General features: G+C 45.1%; 1 protein-coding gene across 4 annotated transcripts in view; it reads right to left on the bottom strand.

Moving 5' to 3' along the window:
- The window catches only part of TRABD (TraB domain containing), a 97,707-nt gene that overhangs the window by 24,378 nt on the left and 55,547 nt on the right, over positions 1–17,782 (bottom strand). For all 4 annotated transcript variants that reach the window (XM_063927147.1, XM_063927149.1, XM_063927146.1 and 1 more), the window contains exons 6-8: positions 13,424–13,534; positions 2,444–2,583; positions 2,106–2,278 (exon numbers count right to left, since the gene is read on the bottom strand). In XM_063927147.1, the coding sequence (XP_063783217.1) occupies positions 2,106–2,278; positions 2,444–2,583; positions 13,424–13,534 (424 nt within the window). The remainder of the gene's footprint in view (positions 1–2,105; positions 2,279–2,443; positions 2,584–13,423; positions 13,535–17,782) is intronic.

Raw genomic sequence — 17,782 nt, 5'->3', positions numbered from 1 at the left:
CACATATATAGTCTTAATGACTATATTATGTGTATTTTTTGCCAATGTAAGGTAATCTTATTGCAGCCCAGGGCGCCCTGCACCCATCAGTGACCGGAGTGTGAGGTGTGCATGGGGAGCAATGGCGCACAGCTGCAGTGCTGTGCGCTACCTTAATGAAGACCGGAGTCTTCAGCCGCCGATTTCCTGGACGTTCTTCTTGCTTCTGGCTCTGCAAGGGGGACGGCGGCGCGGCTCCGGGACCGGACGACCGAGGCTGGGCCTGTGTTCGATCCCTCTGGAGCTAATGGTGTCCAGTAGCCTAGAAGCCCAAGCTAGCTGCAAGCAGGTAGGTTCGCTTCTCTCTGTTGCCAGCAGATCTCACTGAAAATAAAAAACCTAAAATATACTTTCTTTTCTAGAAGCTCAGGAGAGCCACTAGTGTGCATCCAGCTCGAGCCGGGCACAGATTCTAACTGAGGTCTGGAGAGGGAGGAGCCAGTGCACACCAGGTAGTCCTAATTCTTTCTTAGAGTGCCCAGTCTCCTTCGGAGCCCGCTATTCCCCATGGTCCTTACGGAGTTCCCAGCATCCACTAGGACGTCAGAGAAAACAAAAATATAATATAATCTTGCTTGAAGAATCGAAGGACATTCAGTCCACAGTACCTTCCGACTAGAGGCACAGAAAAATACTGAAGGCTCTATGGGAATATGGAGGGGATGGCCAGTTACTAATTTAAATATTTAAATATGTGCCATTTCCGGCTACGCCCCGTCCATATCCCAAGAGTACTCCAGTGACCCCTAGTGGATGAAAAAGAAATACATTTAAAAACAAATCATGGGTTGCATGCTGGTGGGAAAATGAGGAGTCCAAAACACTAGTGCTGACGCTTTTGGACGTCATACATCAAAATGAAATTACAGAGTTACATGGAAAATAAGTAAGATATGAAAGAAAGTTACTTTCAGCCCTATGTGAAATGGATACACTGCAACATTAGATTTAAAAGAAATGCTTACATGTTTTAGTGACTAATATTTATTTTTTACCAATTTATTTTGAATAATTTATATAACACTGAATATGAGAGAGAGAGAGAGAGAGAGAGAGAGAGAGAGAGAGAGAGAGAGAGAGAGAGAGAGAGAGAGAGAGAGAGAGAGAGAGAGAGAGAGAGAGAGAGAGAGAGAGAAAAAAAAAAAAAAAAAGGAAAAGTAAGGCATACTTTAACCATAAATGCTCAGACTAAACCTGGGTATAATCCGGAAGTGGTAGAACATGCATGAAATGGCTATAATTAGATTGTGTAAAGGTACAGGAATGATGAGCTGTTTGCTGGCTGGATCATACATACTGAACTGAACATAGGAAAATAACCAGTTAATCTGAAGTGTTTTTAAATTAAATTCCTTATCCAAAACTTTTAAATTGTGCTATGGTAAAAAAATGCCATCTGTATTATTTAAGATTTATTAAAACTGCCCCCATCTGCACCACCATATAGCGAGGACACACACTATTATAGTAATAAGTGACGTACAGAAAATGTCTTGGAAACCCCCCTCTATGTCTTTGGGGAGCCCCCTCTATTCAGAGATTTACAGTCCTGGGCCACTAAGAATTTTTGTTGGCATCTCCTGACATCGGAGGTCCCTGTAAAACGTAGCAAAGAGCAATCAGCTGTGTACGAGGCTCATGCACCCACTTTCTCTTCTGACAATGAAGATGCAGAATTAGGCCAGCAGCTCAATGAGGTACTAAGGAAAGGCATTCCACAGTGAGATTAGAGAGTACCAAGACAGTGGTGATCTAAAGGAAACAGTGATAGGAGGAAGGAGGATGGCTTAGCTGGTGAGTTGTATATGACTGGTGTAATGTCTGGATTATCAGTTATATATACACAGTGCTAACAGAGTGCAGCTCTTTCCAGTTACACAAATATCAGATAGATGTATGTATGAGCATTCTTAGCTGTATGCTTGGGTGTGAGGTGTGCACGCTTTAGTATAATATACAATATGGAGCACATTCAGCCAACTAGAACTCAAATTCTTGATGGAATTTCTCTCATTCTGAAACTACGTAACACGGACTGAAAAATACCACCACAAACAGGTATTTACATTCAGAGGCACGAGGTAGTTCTGTTCTTCTAGCAGCTTGTTTTAGCATGTAGGTGAGATAAATATCTCTTTCAGAGACAATGGTCCGATGGAGGTCAGGAAATTCGCCAATCATTTCTGCCATCATCTGCTCTAACAAATCTTTCTGCTTACACTTCTCCACATCATCCTCACTGAAAAAAAGTTCTGCATGTTAGAAGTAAGCCATATTTCCGAAAGATAGTCAGCTGCAGTAAACTAATATATGCACGCAAGCAAGCGAGTGTGATCTGTACATAGAGCTATACTAAGTGCAAATAACAAAGGCTTAAGCTCCGTAGGGAAACCATGTTTTGTACCTGATTGGATCCGATAACGAGCATAGACCCCAGGCAAGCTTGACCTTCTGCCAAAAGGAAAGTGCAGCAATGGCTCTCTTGAATGTTACAGGAATAGGTCTATCTCCGAGGTGAAACTTGCAGAAAGGCACTTTGCTGGCCTGAAATATGACCCACATTATTAATATATATATTTTTTTATGGTTGATAAATATATTGTAAAATTCAAAAGTAACTTGCAGGACCAAATACAGTGTATAATTGTCAAATCGAGCAGGACATTTTAACTTAAGTAATGCTTGGTGGAGGGGGGTTGCGATGTTTCCAATTTTCAAGAGCAGGCTGTTAACCTTTAAACCAGTGGTTCCCAAACTTTTTTGAATCACGGCGCCCGCCTAGAGCATCAGAATTATTTTCACGGCACCTCCAGAACAAAAGCTTCTTATTGAGAAATTTAGAAAGAAATATTAAATTAAGTAAATTGTGTTTATATATCATCCATAAGTTCAACTGTGTAGTGAGGGACAAGATTTGCTTCTGTTTGTCCACAAATTTTATGATTGCAGCCACCAGCACTGGTTTTGCCCATTACATTGACCATAAATATTTCTAATTGGTCCTAGACCACCAATCCAAGGCCCCCCTACAAGTGTCCCGAGGCACCCCAGGGTGACTAGACACGCAGTTTGGGAATCATTGCTTTAAACTCTCCTTTATATGGCCTTATCAGGGCATATCTACTGGTGGTCTTGGGAAAACTGATGAAAGCTTTGATGTATGATAATACTAGCAGAGGGTAATATGAAGGCATAAATATTCTCAGAGACTGCATCTCCTAAGGTATATTATGCATGGTTAAGAAAAAGTTCCAAAACAAAATAAATTATTATAATATATACAGGTTGAGTATCCCTTATCCAAAATCACACATTTTTGGTTCCCCTACTGAGACAATGACATATATAGATATAATATATTAGATATCTATATAATATATCTATCTATATATACACATAATATATATGTCATTATCTCCGTAGGCGACCCAAAAATGTGGGATTTTGAATAAGGGACACTATATATATATATATATATATATATATATATATATATATATATATATATATATATATATATATATATATATATAATAATAATAATAATTTACTCACAGGTAATTCTATTTCTCGTAGTCCGTAGTGGATGCTGGGGACTCCGTAAGGACCATGGGGAATAGACGGGCTCCGCAGGAGACTGGGCACTCTAAAGAAAGATTCAGGACTATCTGGTGTGCACTGGCTCCTCCCCCTATGACCCTCCTCCAAGCCTCAGTTAGGAACTGTGCCCGGAAGAGCTGACACAATAAGGAAGGATTTTTGAATCCCGGGTAAGACTCATACCAGCCACACCAATCACACCATATAACTCGTGATAGGAACCCCGGTTAACAGTATGATAACAATGGAGCCTCTGAACAGATGGCTCGCAATAACAACCCGATTATAGTAACAATAACTATTTACAAGTATTGCAGACAATCAGCACTTGGGATGGGCGCCCAGCATCCACTACGGACTACGAGAAATAGAATTACCGGTGAGTAAATTCTTATTTTCTCTGACGTCCTAGTGGATGCTGGGGACTCCGTAAGGACCATGGGGATTATACCAAAGCTCCCAAACGGGCGGGAGAGTGCGGATGACTCTGCAGCACCGAATGAGAGAACTCCAGGTCCTCCTCAGCCAGGGTATCAAATTTGTAGAATTTTGCAAACGTGTTTGCCCCTGACCAAGTAGCAGCTCGGCAAAGTTGTAAAGCCGAGACCCCTTGGGCAGCCGCCCAAGATGAGCCCACCTTCCTTGTGGAATGGGCTTTCACTGATTTAGGCCTGCGGTAATCCCACCGCAGAATGCGCCAGCTGAATAGTGCTACAAATCCAGCGCGCGATAGACTGCTTAGAAGCAGGAGCCCCCAGCTTGTTGGGTGCATACAGGATAAATAGCGAGTCAGTCTTCCTGACTCCAGCCGTCCTGGAAACATACATTTTCAGGGCCCTGACTATGTCCAGTAACTTGGAATCCTCCAAGTCCCTAGTAGCCGCAGGCACCACAATAGGTTGGTTCAAGTGAAAAGCTGAGACCACCTTCGGGAGAAACTGAGGACGAGTTCTCAACTCTGCCCTATCCATATGGAAAATCAGATAAGGACTTTTACAAGACAAAGCCGCCAATTCTGATACTCGCCTGGCCGAAGCCAGGGCCAACAACATGACCACTTTCCACGTGAGATATTTCAAATCCACAGTCTTAAGTGGCTCGAACCAATGTGATTTCAGGAATTCCAAAACCACATTGAGATCCCAAGGTGCCACTGGGGCCACAAAAGGAGGCTGAATATGCAGAACTCCTTTGACAAACGTCTGAACTTCAGGCAGTGAAGCCAGCTCTTTTTTGAAGAAAATCGACAGAGCCGAAATCTGGACCTTAATGGACCCCAATTTGAGGCCCAACGTCACCCCTGCTTGCAGGAAATGCAGGAATCGACCCAGCTGAAATTCCTCCGTCGGGGCCTTCTTGGCCTCACACCACGCAACATATTTTCACCAAATGCGGTGATAATGTTTTGCGGTGACATCCTTCCTGGCTTTGATCAGGGTAGGGATGACTTCCTCCAGAATGCCCTTTTCCTTTAGGATCCGGTGTTCAACCGCCATGCCGTCAAACGTAGCCGCGGTAAGTCTTGGAACAGACAGGGTCCCTGCTGCAGCAGGACTTGTCTGAGCGGCAGAGGCCAAGGGTCCTCTGCAAGCATCTCTTGAAGTTCCGGGTACCAAGCTCTTCTTGGCCAATCCGGAACCACGAGTATAGTTTTCACTCCTCGCTTTCTTATTATTCTCAGTACCTTGGGAATGGGAGGCAGAGGAGGAAACATAAACCGACTGGTACACCCACGGTGTCACTAGAGCGTCCACAGCGATCGCCTGAGGGTCCCTTGACCTGGCGCAATATCAATTCAACTTTTTGTTGAGGCGGGACGCCATCATGTCCACCTGTGGTCTTTCCCAACGGTCTACCAGCATTTGGAAGACTTCTGGATGAAGTCCCCATTCTCCCGGGTGGAGGTCGTGCCTGCTGAGGAAGTCTGCTTCCCAGTTGTCCACTCCCGGAATGAACACTGCTGTCAGTGCCAACACATGATTCTCTGCCCATCGGAGAATCCTTGTGGCTTCTGTCATCGCCATCCTGCTTCTTGTGCCGCCCTGTCTGTTTACATGGGCGACCGCCGTGATGTTGTCTGATTGGATCAGTACCGGCTGGTTCTGAAGCAGGGGCCTTGCTTGGCTTAGGGCATTGTAAATGGCCCTTAGCTCCAGAATATTTATGTGAAGCGAAATCTCCCGATTTGACCACAGTCCTTGGAAATTTCTTCCCTGTGTGACTGCACCCCAGCCCCGAAGGCTGGCATCCGTGGTCACCAGGACCCAGTCCTGTATTCCGAATCTGCGGCCCTCTAGTAGATGAGCCCTCTGCAGCCACCACAGCAGCGACACCCTGGTCCTTGCTGACAGGGTTATCCGCTGTTGCATCTGGAGATGGGACCCGGACCATTTGTCCAACAGGTCCCACTGGAACGTCCTTGCGTGGAACCTTCAGAATGGGATTGCTTCGTACGAAGCTACCATTTTTCCCAGGACTCGTGTGCATTGATGTACCGACACCTGTCCTGGTTTTAGGATGTCTCTGACTAGAGATGACAACTCCTCGGCTTTTTCCACTGGAAGAAACACTCTTTTCTGGGCTGTGTCCAGAATCATTCCCAGGAACAGAAGACGTGTCGTCGGGACCAGCTGTGACTTTGGAATATTGAGAATCCAGCCGTGCTGTTGTAGCACTTCCCGAGAAAGTGCTACCCCCACTACCAACTGTTCTCTGGACCTCGCCTTTATCAGGAGATCGTCCAAGTATGGGATAATTAAAACTCCCTTCTTGCGAAGGAGTATCATCATTTCGGCCATTACCTTGGTAAAGACCCTCGGTGCCGTGGATAACCCAAACGGCAGCGTCTGGAACTGATAGTGACAGTCCTGTACCACAAATCTGAGGTACTCCTGGTGTGGAGGGTAAATAGGGACATGCAGGTACGCATCCTTGATGTCCAGGGAGACCATGTAATCCCCCTCGTCCAGGCTCGCAATAACCGCCCTGAGCGATTCCATCTTGAACTTGAACCTTTTGATGTAAGTGTTCAAGGCTTTTAAATTTAAGATGGGTCTCACCGAACCGTCCGGTTTTGGTACCACAAACATTGTGGAATAGTAACCCTTTCCCTGTTGAAGGAGGGGTACCTTGACAATCACTTGCTGTGAATATAGTTTTTGAATAGCCACCAACACTGCCTCCCTGGCAGAGGGAGTTGCCGGTAAGGCAGATTTTAGGAAACGGCAGGGGGGAGACGTCTCGAATTCCAGCCTGTACCCATGAGACACTACTTGAAGGACCCAGGGATCCACCTGTGAGAGCCCACTGTGTGCTGAAATTTTTGAGACGGGCCCCCACCGTACCCGGGTCCGCCTGAGCAGCCCCAGCGTCATGCTGTGGACTTACCGGACGCAGGGGAGGACTTCTGCTCTTGGGAACTAGCTGTGTGCTGCAGCTTTTTCCCCCTACCTCTGCCCCTCGGCAGAAAGGATGAGCCTTTAGCCCTCTTATTTTTCTGGGGCCGAAAGGACTGTACCTGATAATACGGTGCTTTCTTTTGCTGTGGGGTAGCCTGTAGCAAAAAGGTCGATTTCCCAGCAGTAGCTGTGGAAACGAGGTCTGACAGACCATCCCCAAAAAGTTCCATCCCTTTATAGGGTAAAACTTCCATGTGCCGCTTCGAGTCGGCATCGCCTGACCATTGCCGAGTCCATAACCCCCTTCTGGCGGCAATGGACATAGCGCTTATTTTTGATGCCAGCCGGCAAATATCCCTCTGTGCATCACGCATGTATAGGACGGCGTCTTTTATATGCTCTATCGTCAGCAAAATATTGTCCCTATCCATGGTATCAATGTTATCCGACAGGGAATCTGACCACGCAGCTGCAGCACTGCACATCCAAGCCGATGCAATAGCGGGTCTCAATATAATGCCGGTGTGTGTGTATATAGCTTTAAGGGTATGTTCCTGCTTTCTATCAGCAGGTTCCTTTAGGGCGGCCGTATCCGGAGACGGTAGTGCCACCTTTTTTGATAAGCGTGTCAGCGCTTTATCTACCCTAGGGGGTGTTTCCCAACGTGACCTATCCTCTGGCGGGAAAGGGTACGCTGCCAATAACCGTTTAGAAACTATTAATTTCTTATCTGGGGAAGACCACGCTTCCTCACACACCTCATTTAATTCCTCAGATGCAGGAAAAACTACTGGTAGTTTTTTCTCACCAAACATAATACCCTTTTTTGTGGTACCTGGGGTATTATCAGAAATGTGTAATACATTTTTCATTGCCTCAATCATGTAACGGGTGGACCTATTGGAGGGTACACTAGTCTCATCGTCGTCGACACTGGAGTCGGTATCCGTGTCGACATCTGTATCTGTCATCTGAGGTAGCGGGCGTTTTACAGCCCCTGATGACATTTGAGACGCTTGGACAGGCACAAGCTGAGAAGCCGGCTGTCCTATGTCGTCAAACCTTTTATGTAAGGAGCTGACACTGTCACGTAATTCCTTCCATAAGTCCATCCACACAGGTGTCGACCCCGCAGGGGGTGACATCACATTCACAGGCATTTGCTCCGCCTCCACATCATTATCCTCATCATACATGTCGACACAGCAGTACCGACACAGCACACACACAGGGAATGCTCTGACAGAGGACAGGACCCCACAAAGCCCTTTGGGGAAACAGAGGGAGAGTATGCCAGCACACACCAGAGCGCTATATATCACAGGGATATCACCTTATAAAAGTGTTTTCCCTTATAGCTGCATATATATTGTATACTGCGCCTAAATTGTGCCCCCCCTCTCTTTTTTACCCTTTCTGTAGTGCAGGACTGCAGGGGAGAGCCAGGGAGCGATCCTTCCAGCGAAGCTGTGAGGGAAAATGGCGCCAGTGTGCTGAGGGAGAAGGCTCCGCCCCTTTTTTGGTGGGCTTTCTCCCGCTATTTTAAAACGTCTGGCAGGGGTTAATTTACACCTATATAGCCCCTGGGGCTATATATGGTGTTAGTTTGCAAGCCAAGGTGTATATTATTGCTGCTCAGGGCGCCCCCCCCAGCGCCCTGCACCCATCAGTGACCGAAGTGTGTGGTGTGCATGAGGAGCAATGGCGCACAGCTGCAGTGCTGTGCGCTACCTTGGAGGAAGACAGAAGTCTTCAGCCGCCGATTTTCCGGACCTTCTTGCTTCTGGCTCTGTAAGGGGGACGGCGGCGCGGCTCCGGGAACGGACGACGAGGTCGGGTCCTGTGTTCGATCCCTCTGGAGCTAATGGTGTCCAGTAGCCTAAGAAGCCCAAGCTACCACCAGTTAGGTAGGTTCGCTTCTTCTCCCCTTAGTCCCTCGCTGCAGTGAGCCTGTTGCCAGCAGGTCTCACTGTAAAATAAAAAACCTAAACTATACTTTCTTTCTAGGAGCTCAGGAGAGCCCCTAGTGTGCATCCAGCTCGGCCGGGCACAGAAATCTAACTGAGGCTTGGAGGAGGGTCATAGGGGGAGGAGCCAGTGCACACCAGATAGTCCTGAATCTTTCTTTAGAGTGCCCAGTCTCCTGCGGAGCCCGTCTATTCCCCATGGTCCTTACGGAGTCCCCAGCATCCACTAGGACGTAAAAATAAATAAATAAATATATATATATACATATATACATACACACATATATACATACACACACACACACACATACATATATACACACATACATACATATATACATACACACACACATACATATATACACACATACATACATATATACACACATACATACATATATACACAGCGGTGAAATGAGCGACCTTACTGCCAAATCTAGAGTCAGCAATAGAGACGTGCAGGGCCGCGCATCGCTATCGCTGTGGGCATACACACAAAGATCCGTGCTTAATTTCTAAGCACGGATCGCTCCGTGTGTACGCCACTTTAGCCATAACATCACAGCCATGGCTGTGTGGGGCACACATATAGGTTGGTAATGTGTATATAAACAAATGTGTTATAATGCATATTAACCACTTGTTTACTTTACACTAATGGTAGAGAATTGGAAATTTCCAAATTATTTTATAAAACAGGAGAAAATTTTCCTAGTTTTGGTCAAATTAAATTACATTTGAAGTTTAATTCCCAGAAAATTATCTTTTGCGTGTGCACACCTCAAGCAGGTGACAAGGTAAGGAATATCATTATTTTAAGGTAAATGTGACGGGGCGCAGTGCAGACCCTCCGGTACACCCTTCCCTATGAATAATTGTGTACTTGGAGGAACTTAAATAGCATAATTTGGCCAATACAGAGATGCATTTTTTCAGGTAAATTTTTCTGAAATGGTTTGGAATAGGTATGTGGAGTTGATAGGTTGTATTGATGTGAAAAGGGTTTTTAAAACTTGTAGATGGGAGAAAATACTGGTGTTTCCAACTTATTACAAACTTATGTATATGCAGGTTGAGTATCCCTTATCCAAAATTCCTCTGGTCCCAAGCATTTTGGATATCGGATTTTTCCGTAATTTGGAATAATTGCATACCATAATGAGATATCATGGTGATGGGACCTAAATCTAAGCACAGAATGCATTTATGTCTCATATACACCTTATACACACAGCCTGAAGGTAATTTTAGCCAATATTTTTTATAACTTTGTGCATTAAACAAAGTGTGTGTACATTCACTCAATTCATTTATGTTTCATATACACCTTATGCACACAGCCTGAAGGTCATTTAATACAATATTTTTAATAACTTTGAGTATTAAACAAAGTTTGTGTACATTGAGCCATCAAAAAACAAAAGGTTTCACTATCTCAGTCTCACTCAAAAAAGTCCGTATTTCGGAATATTCCGTATTTTGGAATATTTGGATATGGGATACTCAACCTGTATTAAAAAAAGAAACCCACACTGAAAAAAAAAAATCACTTGCATACATGTTTTTTTCTGTACAAAATTATTATAGACTTATTTGCGGAAAATAAATTGCTGGCCATCAATTTTCTACCATTAATAAAAAAAAATTAAAAAAACCCACATCAATTTGACATTTTTAAACCTCCAGTACTTTGCTTAAGGCCACTAACAGCATACTTTATATTCCTGCTACAGATGTGTCCTCATATATCCAGCGTCATCATGCCATGCAGCGCAAGATACCTGGCTTTAGCGAATCGCCAGGTGCTGTGTAACTATGCTAATGTTAGTAGTCTTTTTTAGCTGAAAATGAGTCTTATTCACAATGCACCTAGGACGTACAAGGAGACTGTGCTGATTAATTTGATACGACACTTATACTGTATATAGTGGGTGACAGAGTCTATATATGAAGCAGTACAGAACTTGTGTTGGAAAAAAGCTGCAACAGCTACATTGTAGCACTTCGTGTACAGATTTAGCGGGTGATTCAGAGCTGATCGTAGATGTGCTAAAATTATCTATCTATCTATTATCTCATCTACGATCAGATTCTCCGACATGAGGGGGAACGCCCAGCATACAGAGTAGCTCCCTGTCCGCACTGCCTAGCTGCGCTGGCAGGCGGCTACCCACCATGGTTTGGGTCGCAGCAGCTGTATGCGATGTCCCGCAGCCACTTCGGCCCGACCCAGCAAAGGTCTGAACAACGCAGGCCACCCCAACGGCATTCTAACGTTGTTGGGACGCCGCCTCCCGCACAGCGACCACCTCTGCCCGTCAATCAGACAGAGGCGATCACACCAGTGAGTTGCATTCGCATCTCACTGGGTGCCCACTGCGCATGCACACTCCACAAAGGGCTTCAGAGTGCGAGTGTTCGCCTCTGAATTAGGCCCTCAGACAGTCGCACACAGATATACAGCACAAGTGTATAAAATTAATCAGTAGTCTCCTCGTCTGTCCTAGTTGCATTGCGCTGTGAATAAGATGAATTTTTGGCAAAAAAAAAAAAAGTCTGGCACTAGAAGATTCCCACATGACCTGGCGCGCCAAGAGGCTCTTTTATTGCATCAAAGATGTATGAGGAAACATCTGTATCTCAGCTGCCACTTTTTGGGGGTCCAGGATTTCACCACTTTTTTTATGCACTTCTCACATGTTACTTTCTATAGAAAAAATGTACAACATTGCTACAAAGCAGTTTGTGATTCATTCTCACATTTCACGGTTGAGTGCATTGCTACAATGTATTTGAGCTTCATAATGCAAGTTTGAGATTTTTTTTGTAGATGTTATGTTATAAAACCCTCCTTGCACTTCATGCCATATTCCCATCATAAATGTTGGAGGTGTGACACATACAGAGCCGGATTAAGTCCATGGGGGGCCCGGGGTACTTCATACAGTGGGGCCCCTTTTCAAGAGAGGAGGAAGGGGGGGGGGGGGTCACATACCAGCCAACGATCGAACTGCTCTCCCGTCCCCGCCAACCGCACAGACATCTGGGCGACGGCTCAGCTCTCCAATCATGTATGAATGAAGCAGCCTGCCGCTCAGCCTACTTCATACGTTACTGGACAGCTGAGCCGTCACTCAGCTGTCCTGTTTGTACGGCTGCCGCTGCAGTGCGGACGGGAGTACAGCACCACAGATCGGATCGGAAAAGAGATCCGATCTGTAGTGTGGCAGGGGGCCCTTTTGGAAAAGGGGCCCAGGGGGTACGTATCCGCGGGACCCCCCCCCCCCTTAATCCGGCTCTGGGCACATAATATGTATGGATGGATGTATGTACATATATGGTTGGACACTCCTTAAGCATTTCTTGTGCAAGCCTTTAATAGCGGTCAGTCCAGTCCACACTTACAGAAGCATTCATTTTATTTTGTCCAAGTGTGTGACTGTCCCACTGATGAGGATCTGAACTTCTTACTCAGAAGAAAAGGCCAACTGGAGTAAAGGCAAGGATGTGGAAGCTAAAGGCCCTTATGATCTGCTTGTAACAACTGAAGATTGGCTCCTGTGTCCATGTGTATATGCTCTAGTTATCCCAGATACCATATATCTGTTTTCCCCCCTTTCCTACCTTACCATGGATGTGGTTCATAGGGTCAACCACACTGAGGTTGACAGTGTCTAGGTTGACCACTATTGGTCGACAGTGACTAAGTCGACAACAAAAATAGGTCGACACAAGCATTAGGTCGACATGGGCAAGTTTGACATGACATGCACGCAAGCGTTAGGTCGACATGACAGAAGGTCAACAAATTCTTTTTATTTTGGTGTCGTTTTCTACGTAGTGTGACCGGGAATACCAATTAGTGCACGCTTCACTCGCCATGCCTCGGGCAAGGTGCCTCGCTGTGCTTGCCACTGGTTACCATTCACAATCGTAGTCCGCGTGGATCGTAAAGTATGAAAAAGTTAAAAAAATTAAACAAATTGTGCAAAACTCATGTCAACATAGTGACCAATAGTGGTCAACCTAATGACTGTCAAACTAAGTGTGGTCGACCTAGAGACCGGAAACCCTTACCGTACCCAGTACAATCCCTTTGCTGTATCTCTTATAGAAAACATGGTTTTCTGGTTTCTACAGTCAGAAAAATCACAGATGATTAAACGAAATGCTAAAAATGCTTTGTTTCCCTCTTTGCCTTACATGCCCTAATAATCCCTTAGTTTTAAATAGAAAAAAAATACATTTAAAAAACAAAAGGTTTCAATAAACGGTCATAAAACCAGCAATAATGTGCAGATGTACAGTAAATTGCTTTCATCATGATTTCTCCTAGAGCTCTACCGCAAGTATAAATACAGTTACCAGTAGAGAACAGTACAATAAAAGCTAGCTACAGGATGTAAAAAGGAGTCTTACCTCTTTGAACGCCTCTCTGAACTCCCCACCAGGAGCCATTCCCAGCTGTTCAGTGATGTGTGCAGATACCTTCAGCAGAAGCATTTGCATAAGACCGGACATAACTCCATTCTGGCATAAGTAGCAAGGAAAGAGGAGGATAGCAAAAAAAATAAATAACATAAAAAGTAGGAAAATAGGAGGAAAGCGAAAGAACGGTTATGGGAAGAAAATAACTTTTTTAAACCCTTAACAAAACACAGCCCCCACAGTACAGTAGTTGATGTTTAGGAATTGCTTAAAATATAATTGACTTTAAGTGAAGCTAGAGAAGAGTCAAATTAAAGAATTCAAGTTCAATCATCTTTGCCGCTATAGATTAAAATTACTCCAGCGGCCTATGCCGAATAGGGTCCCAGTCAGAGCAGGGAGTATACCTTGTTTAACAGGTGGCGCTCAAAGTAAAGGCACAAGCAAACCAAAGCACCCCTGCATTTTACTTGTGCATGTATTGCAAAGTTGTGTGTTTGGTAATCGTCTACAGCATACACACAATACCCCATAATGACAACGTGAAAAAAGTTTGAGACTTTTGCAAATTTATTAAAAATCAAAAACTAAGACAAATCACATGTACATAAGTATTCACAGCCTTTGCCATGAAGCTCAAAATTGAGCTCAGGTGCATCCTGTTTCCACTGATCGTCCTTGAGGCGTTCCTAAATCTTTATTGGAGTCGACCTGTGGTAAATTTAGTTGATTGGACATGATTTGGAAAGGCACACACCTATCGATATAAGGCATACCCTCCAACTGTACCTTTTTGGCAAGTACAGTACCTCTTTTTATGGTCTGTACCAATTTTTGGCTCTCCAAACTTCCATTGAAAGTATAGGAAAACCCTTTACCCTTTGCCATGCCCCTTTCCTAATTTGTACCAATTTTTATGTATAAAATGTTGGAGGGTATAATAAGGTCCCACACTTGACAGTGCATGTCTGAGCACAAACCAAGCATGAAGTCAAAGGAATGGTCTGTAGACCTCTGAGGAAGGATTGTCTCGAGGCACAAATCTGGGGAAGGGTACAGAAAAATATCTGCTGCTTTGAAGGTCCTGATGAGCACAGTGGCCTCAATGGAAGAGGTTCGGCACCACCAGGACTCTTCCCAGAGATGGCCGGCTGTCTAAACTGAACGATAAGGGGAAAAGGGCCCTAGTCAGGGAGGTGACCAAGAACCAAATGGTCACTCTCGGAGCTACAGCATTCCTCTGTGGAGAGAGGAGAACCTTCCAGAAGGACAACCATCTCTGCAGCAATACACCAATCAGGCCTGTATGGCAGAGTGGCCAGACGGAAGCCACGCCTTAGTAAAAAGTATATGGCAGCCCACCTGGAGTTTGCCGAAATGCACCTGAATGACTCTCAGACAATGAGAAAAAAAATTCACTGGTCTGATGAGACAAAAATTAAACTCTTTGGCGTGAATGCCAGGTGTCATGTTTGGAGGAAATCAGGCACTGCTCATCACAAGGCCAATACCATCCCTACAGTGAAGCATGGCGGTGGCAGCATCATGCTGTGGGGATGTTTTTCAGCGGCTGGAACTGGGAGACTAGTTAGGATAGAGGGAAAGATGAATGCAGCAATGTACAGAGACATCCTGGATGAAAACCTGCTCTAGCATGCTCTTGTCTTCATACTGGGGAGACAAGTCAACTTTCAGCAGGACAATGACCCTAAGCACAAAAGGAGTGGCTTCAGGACAACTCTGTGAATATCCTAGAGTAGCCAAGCCAGAGCCCAGACTTGAATCCGATTGAACATCTCTGGAGAGATCTGAAAATGGCTGTGCACCGACGCTTCCTTTAAAACCTGATGAAGCTTGAAAGGTGCCGCAAAGAGAAATGGACGAAACTGCTCAAAGATAGGTGTGCCAAGCTTGTGGCATCATATTCAAAAAGTATGAAAATCCTCAGCTTGTTCTTCTATGTCTAGCAAAACCATCATACTAAAGATCAGCACACTTCTTATAATATTATTAATCAAATCAGATCAGATCATATTGTTAAGACAGACATGTTGGTGCTTATTGGTCCAAGAAATCACATTTAGAACAACTCTAATCTGATTAGACTACGCCACCGATTTACATGTTGAAAGGATTGCATTGGAGCAGTTATATACATGCACATAGAAACCATTCTGAATAGGGAATTCCAGTAGTTCACAGCCATTTACACTAGACCTACATCTGTGACTGACTGGGGCAATTTTCCGATCTCCCGATGCCTGGGTCGGTGAATTGGGGTAATTCAACATGTCGAATTTTCCTGATTTGCCGATACAGACGAAAAAATTTATCAGGATATTTAAACATGCAGAATTTCCCAGACGGGTCGCCAATGAGGTTTTCTGAACGGTGGATCGACAAAAGGGATCAGGTTGGGGAAAGCCATCACAGATGTATGGGGCCCTTTAGACCAAAAAATAATAATAAATAAGATTTTACTTACCGGTAAATCTATTTCTCGTAGTCCGTAGTGGATGCTGGGGACTCCGTAAGGACCATGGGGATAGACGGGCTCCGCAGGAGACATGGGCACTTTAAGAAAGAATTTAGGTTCTGGTGTGCACTGGCTCCTCCCTCTATGCCCCTCCTCCAGACCTCAGTTAGAGAAACTGTGCCCAGAAGAGCTGACAGTACAAGGAAAGGATTTTGGTAATCCAGGGCAAGATTCATACCAGCCACACCAATCACACTGTATAACATGTGATAACAACCAGTTAACAGTATGACAAATAACAGAGCATCAGGTCAAACCCTGATGCAACCATAACTTAACCCTTATTGAAGCAATAACTATTATACAAGTATTGCAGAAGAAGTCCGCACTTGGGACGGGCGCCCAGCATCCACTACGGACTACGAGAAATAGATTTACCGGTAAGTAAAATCTTATTTTCTCTAACATCCTAGTGGATGCTGGGGACTCCGTAAGGACCATGGGGATTATACCAAAGCTCCCAAACGGGCGGGAGAGTGCGGATGACTCTGCAGCACCGATTGAGCAAACACAAGGTCCTCCACAGCCAGGGTATCAAACTTGTAGAACTTTGCAAAAGTGTTTGAACCTGACCAAGTAGCCGCTCGGCAAAGCTGTAATGCAGAGACCCCTCGGGCAGCCGCCCAAGAAGAGCCCACCTTCCTAGTGGAATGAGCCTTAACTGATTTTGGCAGCGGCAATCCAGCCGCAGAATGAGCCTGCTGAATCGTGTTACAGATCCAGCGAGCAATAGTTTGCTTTGAAGCAGGAGCACCAAGCTTGTTGGAAGCATACAGGATAAACAAAGACTCTGTTTTCCTGACCCTAGCCGTTCTGGCTACATAAACCTTCAAAGCCCTGACCACATCAAGTAACTCGGAATCCTCCAAGTCAGTAGTAGCCACAGGCACCACAATAGGTTGGTTTATATGAAAGGATGAAACCACTTTCGGTAGAAATTGTGGACGGGTCCGCAATTCTGCTCTATCCGCATGGAAAACCAGATAGGGGCTTGTATGTGACAAAGCCGCCAACTCTGACACACGCCTAGCCGAAGCCAAGGCTAATAGCATGACCACCTTCCACGTGAGGTATTTCAACTCCACCGTTTTGAGTGGTTCAAACCAGTGAGATTTCAGGAAACTCAACACCACGTTAAGATTCCAAGGTGCCACTGGAGGCACAAAAGGGGGCTGAATATGCAGCACTCCCTTTACAAATGTCTGAACTTCAGGTAGAGAAGCCAACTCCTTTTGAAAGAAAATGGATAGGGCCGAAATCTGGACCTTAATGGAACCCAATTTTAGGCTCAAATTCACTCCGGACTGTAGGAAGTGAAGGAAACGGCCCAGCTGGAATTCCTCCATAGGAGCATTCCTGGCCTCACACCAAGCAACATATTTTCGCCATATACGGTGATAATGTTGAGCTGTCACGTCCTTCCTAGCCGTTATCAGCGTAGGAATGACCTCATCCGGAATGCCTTTCTCTGCTAGAATCCGGCGTTCAACCGCCATGCCGTCAAACGCAGCCGCGGTAAGTCTTGGAACAGACAGGGCCCCTGTTGCAACAAGTCCTGTCTTAGAGGAAGAGGTCACGGGTCCTCTGTGAGCATTTCTTGCAGATCTGGATACCAAGTCCTTCGTGGCCAATCTGGAACAATGAGTATTGTTCTCACTCCTCTTTTTCTTATTATCCTCAGCACCTTGGGTATGAGAGGAAGGAGGAGGAAATACATAGACCGACTGGAACACCCACGGTGATGTTGTGACTGAATCAGAACCGGTTGGTCGCGAAGCAGGGTCTCCGCTTGACGTAGGGCGTTGTATATGGCC

This window comes from Pseudophryne corroboree, chromosome 6, assembly GCF_028390025.1.
Source record: "Pseudophryne corroboree isolate aPseCor3 chromosome 6, aPseCor3.hap2, whole genome shotgun sequence".
NCBI classification, from domain to species: Eukaryota; Metazoa; Chordata; class Amphibia; order Anura; family Myobatrachidae; genus Pseudophryne; species Pseudophryne corroboree.
Note: the sequence above shows the minus strand (reverse complement) of the source record. Positions and strands in the feature narration are given on the sequence as shown.